Source organism: Pempheris klunzingeri, chromosome 5 (genome assembly GCF_042242105.1).
Source record: "Pempheris klunzingeri isolate RE-2024b chromosome 5, fPemKlu1.hap1, whole genome shotgun sequence".
In the NCBI taxonomy this organism is placed as follows: Eukaryota; Metazoa; Chordata; class Actinopteri; order Acropomatiformes; family Pempheridae; genus Pempheris; species Pempheris klunzingeri.
The window spans coordinates 11028925-11048202 of NC_092016.1; the positions used below are offsets into that span (position 1 = coordinate 11028925).

Here is a 19278-nt window from a genome sequence, read left to right on the forward strand (position 1 = left end):
AATACCACAGAGTTGGACAAAGGGCATTTCAAGGTCAAGACTTGTTGAAGTGATGCATTTGTTTATCTTTGTGTCGTAACAAAAAGCCCTCACTTTCAATGGCCTCTTGATATTATTCGGCATAATAATAAGGCTGAATACTTTGCCTTCCAAACATTTGCATTTTAACTGCCCATGCAGTGATATAATGTTGCTCTTGCAAAAACATTCTGCTCACTGCCTCTGACAGCGCACCAGACACATGCGACAGTAAATCTCCTGCAGTATAACACACTCTGCTCAATCAATATTATGCACTATATTAAGTTCGCAATCACCAACTTATGAAAATATATGTAGCAACCCGCTCTGTTCCTGTGCATGACAGTCAGTGCAGTTAAAACAATTAAACACACCGTACAGAGAGTAATGGCGGTCATCAGTAACGATGCACTCGAAACACAGAAATAAACTTCATTGTAATAGCATAACTTGACAGAACAACACTAAATGAAACTGTAGCATGAAACCTAATGTGACCCTCCTTTAACACAAAAAATGTTATATAAGTAATTTATTTCCAAGTTCTATCATTTTTTTATCAAGTCTTTGTTACTTTGACAAACCACTGCAGACACCTGCAAGGTAAACTTTAAAATCAATATACTTGTATATATTATTTATCAGTGCTGCAGAATGATGCAGCTACTCTCTCTTGACTGAATCACCTTATCCACTAATGGCTTTTGGAAGATGTTAGTAAGCTCCTCTCAGCAGACTGACCTGTCTGTGGGGGGAGGAGGCTGCAGGAGGTACTGATGCTCTGACTCAGACCCTCGACTTCTGGTTTGGGCTCCGGGCTCAGAGGCACAGACAGGAAGTGGTTGAGGTTGATCGGATGAGTCTGACTCTGGGCCAGGCAGGGCAGGCTGCGGCGAGATGGCTTCAGGCTCTTTTCTTTCAGGATCTCGCTGATGCTGGTGTGCATGCCTGAGGACGAGAGGGACAGAGGAAGAGTGGAGGTCATTTCACTGTTGAAAGGAAAATAAAAGACTGCATTGTGAAAATATATATGTTATATATATGATATTTATACATCTATATCATGCTTGCATGCCTACACTGATAAATCAAAGTTTACTTTAGTCAGCAACAGTGTCTTTATAACAGAAAACTGTTTTGAAAGATCTATCATGCAGGGGGGTTAAACTAAAGACCCTACTGGGTTTGCTTTATTGGAAATAGGATCCAGTGTTTATAGAGCTCAGGGACTAAAAGTGCAGAGAATCAATTGTGACTTCTTCTCTAAATCTGGCTCCTGTGAGTCTGCCAACTTTATGAAAGTGAAATACTAAATTCGCTGGATGGAGCAGCTAATACAAATAACAACTCCAAGTGGGACTTCAGCAATTAAATGCAACACTCCATTATCTCCACATTAAGGTGTATTTGACCTGGGAATTCTGCTGAAGTTCTAGCGTGTAAATTATTGCTTTTATTTTTGCATTTTGTCTTTTTTGCTGTTTGTTTGTTGCCTAATTTTCATATCTCATCAGCAGCAAGAGTCACTTTCAATGTCTGATAAGAAAAGACAGGAAGAACAAAGAAGAGCAAAATGTAAGAAAACCAATTTAAAGTAGATCTAGTGCATGAACTGAAAACAAAGGAGGGAGTGGAAAAAAGGGAGGGAGGGAGAAATCACTTCAGTCATCAACTGGTCCATCATTTTATGGGCTACAGTGGTGCTGATAATGTCTGTCCTTCATAGAGGAGTGCATTAAAACCATCAGCACTCCCCTTCGATCAAATCACACAGCAGCATGATGCTGCGCCACAAAACTAAACTGCATACATACGCCTGTTAGTGCTGCAAGTAATGACAAAACAAAGGTACATGTATTAACAGCATTCATTTCTGCAGTTATATAGCTTTCTCGTTTGCATGTCTTGTGAATGCCAGCAGAGGTCATTTTCAAGGTTATTTCAGCAATAAAAGAGCAATATAGCGATAGCAGGCCTGATAGATTAATGAAGGAGTGAACTAACAATACTGTAGTGATGAATTGTAAAGAGAAACTCGGAGGTTAACAACCATAATGAATGTCCAGCAACGGAAGCAGGTCATTGTACCCGACCTTCACACCAGGCAGCTGCTCCAGCTCTGTAGCTCCTGACATATTTATTCATGAAATGAAGGCACTCTCTCTCAAATGGGAACATGACTTACTTTCACCCCCAGTAAGGAATTCTCTCAGTGACCTTCCTGAAACGTTCAGCTGCATTGATAATTCACTCCCTGCATCCCGGGGCTATGCTGCGCAATAACTCATGCTCCTGACATTGATCTCAATGGGATTTCCCAGTGCTGTTGGGTGAGAATGGAGCCAGTTAAAGATGTGAGCTTGGGGGGGCCATGGGAACCACTAATCACACTGTTTACTTCCTGTGCAGCCCCACAGATATGAACTGAATGAAAGTTGTGCTTCAGGTAAAAGCTATACAATGAATTATTTAGAAAGTGAAAACTGTAGAAATGTTGCTGTGCAATTAAACTCCTTGTACCTGAATTTTACTCTAATCGAAAGACAGATTTTTTTATGTAAGTCTTTTAAATATAATAGCATGGTTTTAGCACAAATTATGACATTGGTAAAATAATACATTTGTTCATGTCAGAAAATGAACTTGTTTTCAGGGTGACAATAAAACTTAATTTCCCAGTGCTTTAATTATTTCCACAGTGAACACAGGCATTCAGTTCCTCTCCATTGCTTTTCACATTTCAATCAATTCCATTAAATCCCATATTTCAAATCAATACTGAGCTGCAGGTTATTATTCTGTAAAGAGTCATATAGTGCCAATTACGTCTGCAGTAACATTTCAGAAAACAGAGATTTTATGGTCCAGTGAGCGAGAAAGTTTGTTTCTATCAGCAACAAACACGGCAACAGCAAGCTTTATGACTGGCTGGTAAATCAGTGCAAGCTGTAGTGTGCTTTCACTCCAGAGGCCAGAAGCTCTAAGTGCCATAATTTCACAGTCTCTATGGAATGGTCTGAAGAGTGGATGCATTCTTATTTAATATAACTGGCCAGTTAGAAGACCCTGCCCACTTTCTCTCCATTATGCTGATCAATACACTGAGAATGGCTGCTGTGTTGTAGCCGGATATGTATTGTAAAAAGGCACATTTAGGAACCCCCCCCTCTCCAGACAGCAGCAAGGCTCAACATGTCTGAGGTGATACATCAGAGCAGAGTGAGCTAATAGGCCTGTAGGGGCGAAGCTCTGTTGTCCCGAAGGGCTCTCAAAATTTAAAATAGACCCTCAAATTGGATGGAGTTGGTGTTGTGTGAAATGACTTCCATGGAAATTTCAGAACACGTGCAGATGACACAATAATTCAGTGGTCAAATCTCTCAGCCTCTCTGGATATTAAGGATATAATAATGGTTATCTGACAATCATTGCCCTGCTCCAAAGCTTTAGCCTCATTTTCTCATGCAGGCAGCCTCTGTGAACTCTGTCCCACGGTCAGAGCGGCTGTGCAGAACATTCTGAAGACAGAGAATTGTGTAAGGCTATATAAATATATAAAGGGTTCATCTAAAGTGAAATCCTGTGTTTAATCTCGCTGTGTGCTGGCTAAAACTGGTTTATCGGGAGAAAGTTAATCCTGTGTGTGCACGGACTGCATGTGCAAGTGTGTGTGTGTGTGTGTGTGTGTGTCAGTTGGTATGGGAGAGTGCACAGGGAGGAGGAGGGGCACAGGAGCGGCAAATAAAAAAAAAAAAGAATCAAATCAAAAAGGTCCAGGGAGTGGACACTTGGCGTGAGGTGATGATGCAGTCAAATTTTCTGTGTATCAGCATGACAGAGGGCCTTGATAACAACCCTGTGTGAGCTCTCACAAACACCCACTCAGGCTCATCCGAGAGGGAGCTGGACGAGTTTCAAGGAAGGTCGTGATCTGGGATTTGGATCTCTCCTGTGCAGCTTGTCCATGACAGTCTTGTTATTTGAGATTAAAAGGATTTTTTTTTGGTTCCGTGCATGTGTGTGGGTATAATATTGTATATATACACCACTGTGGCTGTATACTGTGTACTATATACTTCTCTATGTGTGTTTCTGCTTCTTAACAAATACAAAAATTTAGAACAGTTGTGTTTATTCATTATTTGTTCTCTTGTCCTCTTGATTATTTCTGTCATAAAAAGAAAGCATATCCCAGGCCCTGTCACATCACTCTTCCTCTATGTGTCTGTGTGCGACTGTCACCAATCTAGTCTGAGCCAGCTGGAACAACAAACATTTAATTTGGAAAATAAGAAGGATTTTTTTTTGTGCAATTACAAGCTGTCAGCTATCAGATGAAGCAAAGCAATGCAACTACTACTACTTTTAGTCTAGTTTTATCCACGAGCATTGTGGGATACCTGAGCAGAAACTAAAGCACCAAGACTTTATCTGGAAGGACGCTGCACAAAGTGGCGAATGGAGAATTCAGGTCAGTGGGCTGCTTCCCTCTATGTTTCCTCATTCTATACCTTTAATTATTCATCCATGCTCAGCCTGTAGCACTTCCAGCATCACAACTCTCAACTGAAGAACATTCTGCATCAGGACCTTTTTAAAACACAACACACATCATTATTGCCTTCCTCTTGCACAGTGCATTTTATGGGATCCCTGCAATAAAAGAGTGGGCAAAGAAGGAGAAATATCACACACACACACACACACTTGAAAGAAGCAGGTCCAAAACACTGCTGCGGTGCAAAATTCTCACATGGAGGCAGGACTGAGGCGAGGCCCGCAGCCTCTCCTCCAGAAACGTTCTCCAAACAATTCGATTGTGTTTCATCCTCCGCCTGGCACCATATCAAAGAACACATAGACGGAGCCGAGTTCACAGGGAGTATTTAGAACAGTATCATTTGCAGCCACTGAATATTCAGCTCCTGTCTTGTGTTACATGGTTGGCACTTGAGGCACACCAATAATTCTCTCTGACCAAGTATGACGAGCAAATGTTGAGTGATGTCTGGTATAGATCAAACAAGTGCTTCAATAGATGATGAAATCTTTCAAAGAAAAAATTGTATTCATGTTAAAAGAATTTTAAAAGTAAAGGTACTTTTAATGTTACAGCTGATCACCATCACAGTATCAAAAGAATAACTACTGCACCACTAATCCTATAACTGCAAGTTTGTAGCTTTAGACTTGTGATTAACCACAATAGCAATACATTCACTCAATAAAAATGAATAATGTCTGCTTGGTCATTCATACATTTAGTCATGATAAATTACAGTCAACTAATAACATATTGTATATCATTTACATAACCATACAAGCTAATGACTTTAGTGCCTATAATGACTCAGTAAATTGTAGCTAATGGTTGTATATCACAAAACAGGTTACTGACCTGAAACTAATATATGTGTGACTAAAACATGAAGCATCTAATTACAGGCGGTGACCATTTTAACCCTCAGCGAAGAAATACACATTTTAGGAAGTGACTATGAAAAGTATATTAGTATTAGACCTTTTCCATGCTTTATTTTTTACAAAACTAAATCTCAGTGGATGTAATTATGATTTTTGGATAATGAAAAAATAAATTTTAATGTCAAGGTATATAAAGTATAAAATGGCTAATAATCTGCTCCACAAACAGCTTTGGCAGCTGTCTATCACGTGCAGCCGAGCCCGACAGCCTGACCGCGAACACACCTCAGAGCAGATGGCTCTTTTTACCCTCAGTTTAAATGGTTCGGGACCTCGTTATACAATCCTGGCACAACCTCTGGGTTGCGTCATTTGGGCGGATTAAACATCTTTCTTTTCTCTCAATCTCTATTTTTCCCCGCTCCTTTAACGTCACACTATCTTCTTATGCATCCTGATTGCTTGTGATTTCTGCTACGTCCTGGGATTTTCTGCAAATCCTCTGCCGTGTCCATGCACCTCATCAGCGAATGCATATGAGCTGCACTGTCTTCAGTAAATAAGAACAAGAATAAAGTTCATGCAGAACATAAGCACATCGAGCCACCAACTCACCGTGGTGATCAAACTGTAGAATAACTTTGGCCTCCAGCAGGACTTCTGCCTGTATTGTTCTTATAACCTAGCAACAAAACAACCGCTGACTATTTAAAGACTTGAAAGTGTTAAAGCTGCTAACTGCCAGACCATACACACACACATACAGAACAAAACAGCCTCCTTGTTTATTCATTTTGTAAACTACAATCTGATGAAGGCACTTTTTACACAGCATGGATCAACTCGCCTACATGGAACTAGTGTCTGCCTTATAGACTACAGAAGCCAGTTTATATGTGCCGTCCCCAAATCTGCCCTGAAATAATGTCTGTATCTATAAAACCATCTGCGTGCTTGCATAAGAGGACAGGTGGCCTGCTTAGGACTGTGCACTCAAAGGTTTACACATGAACACACACACACAGTTAACACACACTTGCTGCATCTGCACACATACAAAGTTAAAAAGTGCTGTCTATCAGAGGACAGGACACTCTGGTCTTCATCAGCCACTAATCAACCCACCAACAAAAAGAACACACACTTTTATTTAAAAAAAATAAAAATAAATCACTAATCCATAAACTATTTCCATGAGGAAGATGAGCTGGATATTGCTTGATATACAATATTGATTCTTTCGGATTTCCTGAATGAGAGAAGTTGGTCTTTAGTATGTAAATGCTGCTCATGAGAGTGCAGAACAATATTGGGCTATAACAAACTGTTATTTTCATCACTGGGAATCTGATTATCTTCTTGATTAAGCAATTAATTGTTTGGTCAATAAAACACCAGAAACCAATGAAAAATGGCGAGCACAGTATCTGACAGCAGGTGACCTACAGTCCAAAACCCACAGTTTTTCAATTTACTATTACAGAACACTAAAAAACAGGACATTTTTGCATTTAAGAACTCAGATCCATCAAATGTTTGGCATTTTTCCTTGAAAAGTGACTTAAATGATTAGCAGAATATCAACATTATTACAGATCATTTTTCTTGATTGAGCTCTCGAGTAATACCCCTAGAAGCATCAACAAAGCCTGTGCTAAAGACTTAAGTATTCAAACCACATTTAAATCTCGAGATATTTGAATCAAATACTCCCTGGAAGATACTGAGTGCAGTGTCAATAAGTTTCAACAACGTTCATCAACATGCTGCAGTTTATTATTAATTTGCCAAAGAACATTTGAAATCCACTCAAATCCTGGAGAGTAATATCAGATGGTTGTGAGTCATTTTGGTCCTGAAGTCCAAATCTAACTGTATTTTCTAGTTTTTACCAACTGAGCGATATGTGTCATCAAAACAGGAAGAAAAAACATCTGTAACATCGTTTTATGTTTGCTTTCCATAATCAATCCTTTTTTTACTCACTAATGTTTTCTAGCATGCAATTTCAGCAGATTTTACTGATTAACTATAAAGCAATAATGGCTTGGCTCCAGCAACGCTAAGGAAGTTTTTCACCCCCCTGTGTACAGACACAAAAATCACAATTCAGCTTTCAAATGGTGATCAGGCATTTTCAGCTCCAGGCCTTTTAATGCTCTCACAGGGTGCCGCTGATTGTGTTTAAAGAAGTGCTTTATAAGTTCTGAATTTTGCTTTAGCAGGACTTTGTGAGCCAACACTCACCCCCTTTTGCCTTCATTTTAACGGTGCACTTAGCAATCACTGAAATATTGAGTGGGCCCTCAAGCCTGTAGCCAGAGTTTTACATAAATCTGATATCATGTTTGTGCTACGTGTTTCCTGTTGGCTGGACTGAAGCCAGGAAGTGGATCACTCCGAAATATGTAATCTAACAAGCCAGGATTTACTCTGAAACAGCAATACATAAAGAAATAATGCCTGCTTGGAGCACAATTTACATTATTTAACATTAAAAAGCCACAAACACATTAAAAAATAAAAGTCTGTTTAGATAATTATAGAAAATCCAAACAAACCCATTGTGGATTCATGTGGTACAGTTCACACTGAGTATGTAGGTCATTCTAGAAGAGAAAAAAAAAGTTTCTTGTCTATGTAAATATCCTGCTTTCCCCTTCTGTTCTGTTCAACTCTTTGTGTTTGTTCTCACACTCAGAACCAGCAGAGAGAAATGAGCTAGGCCTACAGCTGATGTGCAAACAGCCTCTTCAACAGGGCATCCCTCGGTCTGGAGCATTCCAGCTCAGGTCTGCATCCTCTCGTTAGAAGTCAGGGGACAGACCCCTTTATCCTCCTCAGCAAGGTGCTTACAAAAATAGCCAATTGCTCTTCGTTTATGAGCGCGTATCAGCATGAAAACGAGATGTTTCGTCACCATTTTTCTAAATTTAGACATCCAGCGCATTAATTATTAACACAAAGTATTAAAGAAGCACTAATGCTCTCTAAAGAGCCCTATTTAGAGTCCAAAATCAATACTGGCACTGCAGTGGAAGACAAAGACTGATGACTACGTACAGATCTGAAGAAATTTGCTCAAATGTGTGGAGACCAATTATCTTTTCTGCACTGCATTCTTTGTTACATGATCTAAGTGACTGCTGGTCTAAAATGCAAGGATGCCAGATGGACACCAAATTCCAACGGGAGTCGGATGTCTCATATTGCTGTTTCAATAACTGGCTGAGAGGAGATATATTTTCTATTTGACTGGATAACAGGAACTCTTTAACGACTTCAAATCATTTTTTTATTACTGTCAAAACCTCAGAGCCTGAGTGCAGCTATTCCTGGTGCAGGAGCAGTGCACAGACAATCTGTTTCACCTTAGCACAAACTCTTCTGCGTGTTCCCGTGCAGATTTGTGTGGAACAGTTTGTATCTCTCCTCAAAGCACATGCACAATATAATGCTATCACGGCTCATGCTGTCCTACTTCTACTGCTGTACTCCTGCTGTACTGGCTGTGAGCAGATCCCCGACAGCTGATGGACAAGACTGAGAGCGGTTCAAATCAGTGCAAGTTAAAGCGTTTCTGGAACAAGCTTTCCAAGATTTGCATTGATTAAACTGTGAAGAAAGGTCATCCAAGCGTGCAACCATCCACTGTATTACAACAAACATGGTTTAAATAGCTTGTGATGGCTCTACTTTTTAACAATTCCTGATATATGTAGTCATATTTACCACTTTAATTGTGCTTAACTCTAATGACTTAGGTAATACAGACAATGTATAGCTTGTAAGGTCATAAACTAGTGGATGAAATATCGCGCAAGGTTCAGAAACAGGCTTCATCCCAGGAGAAGGAGGCTGCAAGACCTCTAACTCTGCGTCACACTTACAGCAAGTAGAGGGTCCGATACCTCCGAGTAGCATCTCACATCCCAAACTATTTAACAAGGGAGGAAAAGTCACCGCGCATCACTCTAAGCCCAGAAACACATCGGACTGTCACACTGGCGACCAACCTTTCTGCTGCTTGAAGGACTGGATGGAGCCCGAGTGGTGCACCATTGCGACGTTCAGTTGGTTTCCAGCGTTAATTGAATTCCGTATTTGAAAAAGCAAAAATGCAGAATACATGGGAAACTATGGAGGGCTGGCGTAGGTGTTCTCGCAGCTCCCATCCTGCCACACGATCTCACGGGCGATGCGCAAACCCCAGCAACACCTGTCTAAAGCTCCGCATGCCCCCCACCCCCTCCCTCCTCCGCTCCCCAACCACCACCATCCACGGCTGTTGTCATGGTGACGGGCGGGAGGGGAGGTCCTGAGATGGACACGTTCCCCCTCCGTCCTGATTTACTGACTCCAAATAAGCTGCGGGAAATTACCAGGGGCAGCAGATCTCAAATGGACCGACAAGGACATGTATTGATTCGCTCATCAATCATCCTCCTTTGCCCGCGCTGAAAGCTGATGCTTCCCGGAGGCATCGCATAGTCTGATGAAGTACTGAGAATACATTCAGCCCACTGTGCTAACTGAAATATAATACAGTCAGTGCTGAAAAATGAAGCTCGGAAAATTATGCAATAGCACCTTCAATAAGGACATGTATTTCTGTTTATTTTTTTATTTTTGGGGGGTTTAACATAATTTCTCATTAAAGACACCACACGAGCCTTCTGGCATAGTCTCTTATCAGGCCATTTCGCTGCCTTGAAGTGGAGAAACTTCATCAATTAAAAATGACTCTAAATATAACCTTAAATGCCAGACTGTTCTGCATTATTGCAAAATAATCAGAGAGGATTTCACATACATAAAAGCCATCAGATTTTTTCAAAACCTCTTGAACATCATGTAATCTTCTATAAAATACAGATGGCAATACGCAGTGTAGCCACAGTCAAGTTAACTGACTTTATGCAAAACAAACAACAAAAAATAGACTAAAACGTCAATAATGGGAATGTGGACCATGTGATTTTTTTTCTAGGCTGAGGTGTTTGCTTTGGCAGGCATTACAGACTGTGAGAAAAACTCAAAACAATCAATACTATAGCTCACTACTACAGGGCCCACAGCTCAGCTGTGCTGACACACTGCTGCTGTAGTGGCAGGGGGATCCCTCCTCTGAGAACAACTGTTATATCACTCATGAAAACTGAGCAGGGGCTTAAAGATTGCTGCAGATAAGTTTAATGCTCTAATATTAAGACTGATAATTTTGTGCTGCTGGATTTATTGCACAAATGGGGCTAAACTGATGAAAACATTTAGAAGAAATTGAGAGTTTATGTAGGTTATCATAGAGTTGGGGCAGTAGAAAATAGAAAAAAATTTTTTTTACTTCAAATAACTTATTCCTCTGCTATATCACTCTGCCTTTATCACATTGGTGTTAATTGTCTGTTTAAATTCATGGCAATTTTTTTATTTCTTGGATGTTAGTGCCGTAATGTGCTTCTGTTATCATGCGCACCTTTTATTGTTGTTTATGGCAGCTTCTAACGTTAATATGTGACTTGGAAAAACTAGAGCAGGGAGCATTTTATTATTAATCACACAATAAATTTATGTGGCTGCTAAACCAGCACCTTAGTGAGAAAATGTGGGGAAATCATATGATATTATCTCCATATCACTTCACCGTAGGCCTTAAATTGCACAGTATTAACCAAACAGAGATCTTATCATGGTTTATCTTCAAGGTCACTGTTCTCGTCTCAATGTCAACCACACGCAGCTGAAGACCAGCGGGCCTCCAATCAGGATGTGAGCCCCCTGAGAGAAGAATCCCCATGTCGTTGGTATTGATTCTATGTGAGCAGACACTGAACTGGCCCCTGTGATGTGGTCAGTCAACACCAGGTTACAGTCACACAGGATGCAGTTGGTCTGTGGTCCTACTTTTGTGTATCAATCTCTGTCTGTGCTGGTATTCTGGGGAGTAGTCTGGCATCTGTCCTAGACGCAAACACCATCTGCTTTCTTGCAGCTCAGCACGCCTCCTTCCTCCCACTGCTCTAGTGTTTATTGAGGACTGGTGGCAGGGCTGGACGCACCAACCCCTATAACATGTCTCTGAGCGACCAGACAAATGCATCTCTTCCACTGGGGCAGTAAATAAATAAATAAGAGGGCAGCTCTTATACGGTCGGTCCCATTTAAAATTGTATCTCCTCAATTCCTGCCTAGTTTGGAGATGTAGGTCAGTGCTGCAGAGGGAGTGAGGTTTTAGACAAATAAAACACTGCCACCTTGTGGTTAAATAAGGTGACTGACTAAGCTGTCACTACTCGGCTCCAATAAGGGTTTTCTCAAAAGGCTTTTGCATTATTCACATCACCCTGTGCATGTAAATACAGAATCATGAACTACGTTTGACAAGATCCACATACTGAATGACACAAAATGGCTGTAATGATGTCTTTGCTTCAAAAGCCAAACAATAACTTTCGCAGTTAAAACACATCAAGTCCCCAAGATCTGCACTGCAAGATGCTTTCTGTTTTAGAAAGTTCATTTACACCTTTTCATGGCTCACAACAATAAGTAGTCAAAATGACATAACTGCAAAATAGCTGCAGTTGCATTATAATGCATTAGGTTATAGTAGGCTATTTAAAAAATAAGACTAAAATTAGCAAATAAATATTTGAGTTAAAAGAAAAGGTTACAAGCAAGTGCGAGTGAGATGTTTTATTATATTCAGAAATAATCAAAGCTGCACCTTTCCCCAGTATTCAACACGTCGCATTCGGTGTTTGGCGCTGCTCAAAGAATCAAAGGACTCTCCATTTGCTCAAGAGGCTCCTGAATGACAAAGAGCTCCCCCGCCAACACATGCAGCTATATTACTACTGATAGTCTGTTCTGATCTGATCTGCTGATGGAGTTATTCTTAAAGTTCAAAGACAACAGTTCAACTGAGGGCCTAAACCTTTCCTCTTCGTACTCAGGTCAAACCTGCAATTTATAGTCTTTTTTTTATTTTTATTTATCAATTAGTCCAATTATTTGTTCAATTGATCATTTAATCTCTAAAATTTCAGAAAATAGTTCAAAAATGCCCATCACAATTTCCCACAGTCCATTGCATGTCTTTAAATAGCTTGTTTTGTCCATGATATAAAACAGAGAAAAGCAATAAATCCTCACTTTTTAGAAACAGCAACCAGAGGATATTTGGTGTTTTTTCTTGATAAATGACTTCTACAATAAATCAATGGTGTATTCTGTCTATCATTAGATTGGCTGATGGATTAATCTATTGTGTTCAATAGCCTCATTGACACTCCCAATGCCAGAGTCAGCAAGGTCCATATTCATTAAGAATTCATCTTGAATTCTCAGCGTTAATGTTGTGCTTTATAAGCGTATTAGGTGTGCAGTAATAAACTCAACGAGCACCGGCAGATCTAAGATTAATACATGTAAAAAACGTGTTCACAAGTGCTGCGGGCAAACTCACTGGAGTGTTGGTCGGTCTCTGTCTCTGTGCCTCCAGAGTGGAAACTGTTGGCAAGCGAGGAGCTCCAGGACGCTGAGTGGCTGATGGTGGGATTGATAGGAGCTTGCCTGTCTGCAACAGAGGAGCTGGAGGCGTGACTCTCCAGCAGGGGCAGGGACATGCAGTTGTCCTGATGACATGATCCTGCAAAACACACACACACACACACACACACACACACACACACACATTAACGTGAGACAAAGTGGTGATCAGAGTGTGAGTACTGATATCATGTCATTAAAGTATGTTGTGTTTAATTTGAAGGGCATCCTGTCACATACTCAAACCAGCTCATGTTATCAGAGGGAAAATGAATAGCTTGCATGGTCAGATCAGTAAAATTTGTAGATGATCACAGTGGTCCAGCTCCCTACTGATCCCTCTCGTGTTACTGCACTCATACATTTTTAACACTTCTTCAAAATTCCTTTTTACGCTCTGATACTTGACACTAATGGGGAATGATAAGGCCTGTCTGGTTCTCTGTGATAACAAGCGCAGACTAACAGCACACAAGATCTTACTAAATCAAACTGTCTACTTTAGTAAGATTTCCAGTTTGTTTTCCAGCTTTAAAAAACTAGAGCAAAAAGTCATGGGATTTTTTTTTTCTTTTTTAGCATAAAATAATGAAAAGTTTGCAATAGTGACTTCACCGATTGAATGTTGTAAATATGACGACCTGAACCATTATGTAATATTACCTTTTCCAGCTACAAATTTAGGACAAGATTCAATGTGGAGGCTCAGAACTATATTAATAAGCTGTTAATTCTTGAGCTCATCTTCATACAAAGCAAATTGTCAACACAGTATTACATGACAAATGCTACTCTGATACCATGGATGCTCAGAGAGGGAGTAAACAGCACAATAAGAGGAAACAAACAGCGTACTGCATGCTATAAATTCACCTTTGACCTTTCTGTACAAAGCTCCTGGCTTTATTTCATATATGAAGCTACCATTCTGAATCCTAAACAGGTCACTGCCAGGGTTAACCAAGTTAGCATACAATAATACATTTTAATTAGTTTACAATGGAAAAATAATATCTACAGTCAAAGATTTTCATTCAGTGTGTGCTGATGTGTGCTTCCTCCCTCATGTGTGCATTCAGCTTCATTAAGACCAAAGGGAAGAGCTGTAGGGCTGCAAACAACATGACTCACAGACATTCAGAGGTACTTTATATCTCAGAAATGATCCTCCACAGGTTAAACAGCAACATCTCCCTTCAGCATCTCATCTCGATGGAACTCACAAGAAAACAACACATGGCTGCAAGACATGCTGGTGCGTACAGTGTGTTGATGAAATGCAAAATTTATAATGTGCACAGTTTAATTCGTGACAGCAGCAGAATTGCTGCCAGAGGGCTGCAAGAATGGAGGGTGGTGTAATACAGCTGAAAAATACAGCAAAACGTTTGAGGGGAGACACTACAGGTGAGCCGGGTAACAATTTTTAATAAGCGTTATCACCATGAAGCTTCCCCAGTTGGGACAATTTCACAGGGGAAATGTTTGATACTTTTTTTGTACCACAAGTCAGAAAATACTGTCAACAGCCATTAAACAACAATTTTCGCAATGTTTTTAGGACTAAAATGTTATATAAAGACAGCCTATGAATGATATATGAACAACCCCCTCTGTAGAAACCTTACACACACAGTACACACAGGAATCAAATTGGAAAGTTTGGTGTATGTAAGTGCTGCTAAAGACTCAGAGTGTGAAGAAAACAAATAATTTTGAGAAAACTGCCGTTACAGTTACGAGTTTAGGAGAAATCTACAGATGCAAATAGGCACGGTGTCGTTAAATAAACACCTTAATAGGTATTCTGAACATTTTCTTTCCACTTTTTTTCACAGCAAAGTAGGCCAAAATCTCATTATTGACTTGTGCATGAAAAAAACTATGTTTTTGCCTAAAGTGGCTTGAGTCTAAAGATGAGCTCTACCGGCTAAGTGCTCTTAGGTGTAGTCAACTCTCTGTGGTGCCTCACTGACAAACACCATTAACAAAGATTATTACAGATGAAGGTCAAACAAATAATAGTGACATGAAAACTGCTGCGTCTAGGTCACCAGAGCTCTGGACAACTGGTCAGAAAAAAAAAAAAATCACGCGCTTGACTCCATTACAGCTGTTCAGTCTAAGTGCAGTAATATACTGTCCGGAAGATTTCCAAACTGCGCAGACACTACAACGTAGATCGATTGATGAGCAGGTGCTTCCTGCATGAACTTCCTGGCACATTGATTATTTATTTAAACAAATACATTTCAAAGTCCGGGATCACTGAATTCCTCTCTAATGTAACCCTGAATCTATGATGAGATGTTGAGGAAAGTGTGACTCCATTAACCAAGTCAAAGTGTCCAAGCACAGCCAGTCAGTCTGGGAAATACCATTACCATGACTGTGAAGTGCTACTTCGCAGCAAATGACACAAACTATTTTGGGCTTATTGATGATAAATCAAATCATTGAATGATGTGATCAATGTATGGGCACAGACACTTTACAATATAGAAATATCAGCAGCTGATAAAGAAAATTTGTTTAAGTGCAGCCAGATGGATGTCTTCTCCTGGAACTTGTTAATTGAATAAAAGGGGAATCAGTGTTTATCACTTTACTACATATAAGCTGAAGAGGGTGTCTGTCCAGTCTGGAGGGCATTTATACTGCAGTATTTCCATTCCATGATGGCTACTCCAACCTGGTCTGTGTATATCTTAAAGAGCTTTTAGTCAGCAATGATCACTTAGGGCCACATAAATGTTTCCATAAAATCATAACACTCCTGCCTAATCCAATGTGTGCAGGTACACTGGGTTCCTTCAGGTGATGGAAGCTTAGAGATAAGGCAAACTGCATTAAGAAGCAAACATTAGAGCCCTCAAACGCAATTATAAACAAGAAATAAAACCGTTCATTTCCAAAAAGGTAAAAAACTGAGTGGCTCCACTCTCAGCTTACGCCCCAAACCATCTTCCCCCGAGACCATCAAAAGGCAATTTAAAAGGTGCACAGTCACTGGGAAACAACAGTCACCAATTCCCAAATGAGATTTAATGTATTTTAAATCATCCACAGTTTTAAGTGCAAGAGATCAAACAATTACTAATGTAAGTATGAACTGTAAATACATTGTTACCTGTGAGTACTAGAAATATTCCGTCTAAATCTATGAACCATATAAGTTACTGTTGTTTTACAAATGAATATAAGTTATTATGTGCTAATTAGTCAAACATTAATAATTTGCATTTAGGCTCCAATGACCATCAGTGTAAAACAGCATGAGGACTCAAACCAACAGCTCCAAAAACGAGACTGTTGTGTTAGTATCACTGTTAAAAACGCATCTTATGTAGCAAGAAGATGAGTGATGATATATAGTTAGATTAGATTAGACTAGATTAGATTAGATATTCCTTTATTAGTCCCACGGTGGGGAAATTTACAGTGTTCAAGCAGCAAAAGTGGGTAGCAAAAGTAGAGCAACAATAAAAAAGAAAAAAAAAAACAATGAATAATAAACTAGAAGACAAGACGTATTAAGAGGAGGATATATAAAAAGTCTGTACAATTTAAACATGAGAAAATATAAAAACATGAACAATATAAACGAGGGGAATATTAAAAAAAGAGTATGCAGAGTTGCAGTTGAAATTATAAGATTGCACGTAGGAGATATGGCTGAAATAGTGATATTGCACATTGAAATGATAATACACCTGCCTGAAATACTCCTAAAGTGTGCTGTGAACGTAATATTACTCAGCTTCTTTTTGATTAATGAGTTGGGAGAAAACAGAACAAGAAACAAAACATAGAGTTTTCTGCACACACACACTCCTCTTCAGAAGTCTAGTTCTTTGACATTTCCTGCACTAGTTACTAGCGAGCAGTGAGTAAAAACATGTGATGCGGGGGCGCACACTGAAGGATCTACACCACATTCAAAGGCTTGATGATTTATACTACAGTAAACATTTCACCCAGCTTCCAGCAGAGCCACCACGTCACAGTTTGCCCCCGTGTCCCTCTCAGAGGCTCTGCACACCACGGAACATTATCCACATGGCTCAGCACAGATGAAAACACTGTCCTATTAGCCATCAGGACTGAACCACTGTTTTTGCCATTTACATCTTTGCCTGGGGCAGTGATGATTTAGAACAGCTAATAAAAGCCACAGCATTCATGCATTAAAGAGCTCATTAAACTGACTGACGCTGGCCACTTCAGCGGGATTTTCCTAGAAAACAATCACGCTCTCTTTGGTCCAGTCTCTGGCTGACCGCTGATGTTTCAGCATAAGATCACACTGAACCTTCCAGAGTGATGTGCAAACATGTCAGCAATAAAATGAACCGCACACGCCAAGTGGCCTATGTTATTTTTATCCTATTTAATGCACAGGAATGACCACTTAATCTATTTTATCATTTATGGAAAATGACATGAAGGAAGTGCCTGTGTGATCTTCTATACATAGAACTATCATTGGTTGATGTAGCTTCACTAACTCGCCTGTTTAATCATTCGCATCTGACTTCATAAATAAATCATTCATAAAGGATCAGTTTTAATCAAGTCGCTTAACAGTGTTTCATACTGTACACTGAATTTTTCTGCACGTCACTTACACATGCAGCTTTACAGTATTTCATATAACAGATGATGATTATAATGAACGTTTAAGCAAAAGTTATTTTACTCCAAGTAAGAGAGAGACAACGTGCAGTTATATATGTTACAAGAGCTTGAACAGCTTATTAAACTGCTTTTTTTTTTAATAAATTGACTTCCTAAAGACTGACTGAACAAAGACCAAACTGTTAAACAAATATGTTAGAGTAAATAACATAACAATTACAGATCACACTCAGTATTTAGTAGCTATTGAATATTTTAGTTTCATAGCTAGCTGCAGTTCTACTGTCATTCCTATAACTCCCTCCAGAGGTGAATGAAACCTACCTGAGGAGCTGCCAAGAGCCGGTGACACCTTGACTTCCATTGCATGAAGCCTACTGTTGCCTTCAGTTTCTAGTTTCTGAGTGACATCTTGCAGAAGAAGCTGTGCAATCTCATGATCCTGTCGTTCCTACAGTGCAGCACTTTGAGGCGTGCAGCAGCCCGGGCTGTGCAGCAAAGATGGATGGGTGGAGTTTAAAGTGTTGTTTGGCGAAGTGGGGTACAACACTAAACTCTCAGTCTATTGATTGTAGAGTATTGATCAGACGGAGCTGATGCATGGTGCATCACTCACTTCACATCGAGCTTTCTCATTAGTTTACGTGACAGACGCCGTATTATAACAAGAGAGGAGAGCCCGTTCACTGTCTTAAGGGTAGGTCTGACTTATATTTGATGGCTTAAATTGACAAAATCTGCTGCCATGTTGGTTAAATACACTTGTGTCACTTACAGACTATAGAATCAGTGTGTTTTTTATTGGAAGTCCCATATTTTACTTTCAATCTAGTCCAATATAATATTCATATAATAATGAATCTAGTACATCTCTTTACCCAGCTACACCTCTGCATTTATTGTGCAGGTCGTGAGTGAGTTGCATCAGGATGCAGTCACTGATGCAAGCTATTATATTATCATCGTTACCATGGTGATTATTAGAGTAGTTTCTTCCTTCGCCATGTGGTGATGCTGTTGGACAAGCTATCACAGGATGAGTGTGGTATCCACCCACCTGGTGTCACACTCGGCTGTGTTCAAAAACCTGTTACATGTTCTACAATAAAGCAAATAAAGCACTGAGGTTGTCTAATGTGGGTAATTTCGTCACAGCCAGACTCAGAGTGGTTTCATATTCAGAGGTCTTTGTTTAAAAAACAATAGGAGTCGTTTTTAAAATGTGACTTGGGAGTAAACAAGATTCCCATCAAGCCGTCAAAGTTTCATAGGCAAGTCTTATATTTCTGGAAAATGATATTCACCAACAGTTTCTCTTCTCATGGCTCAACCTTATGGAACAGCCTTGATCCTTTTACAAAGCATCAGATGAAGCCACAGAACTTTTTTTTACTCATGCTAAAATCATCACTAAAATCAAATGACATTTGATTGACAATGAAATTAATTTAAACATTCCTCATATTTTACTTTATATGGATGATTCACATTAATCTATCTCAAACATGATTCATTATGGGTAAATATCATGTTCACTGCATCAAATGGAGAAAAGGTAAGCCCTCCTTTGCTTGGTTCGTCAATGATTCAAAATAGTTTTCCTTAACTATTAAAAAAACAAATTGAAATCCTATGTGTAAATTT

The 19278-nt window shown here is 39.6% G+C and overlaps 1 protein-coding gene across 1 annotated transcript in view; it reads right to left on the minus strand.

The window, feature by feature from the left end:
- ano3 (anoctamin 3) overlaps positions 1-9507 on the minus strand; it is a 28934-nt gene extending 19427 nt beyond the window's left edge. The window contains exons 1-2 of the mRNA XM_070830244.1: positions 9462-9507; positions 763-969 (exon numbers count right to left, since the gene is read on the minus strand). Of these exons, the coding sequence (XP_070686345.1) occupies positions 763-969; positions 9462-9507 (253 nt within the window). The remainder of the gene's footprint in view (positions 1-762; positions 970-9461) is intronic.
- Between the last annotated feature and the right edge of the window lie 9771 nt (positions 9508-19278).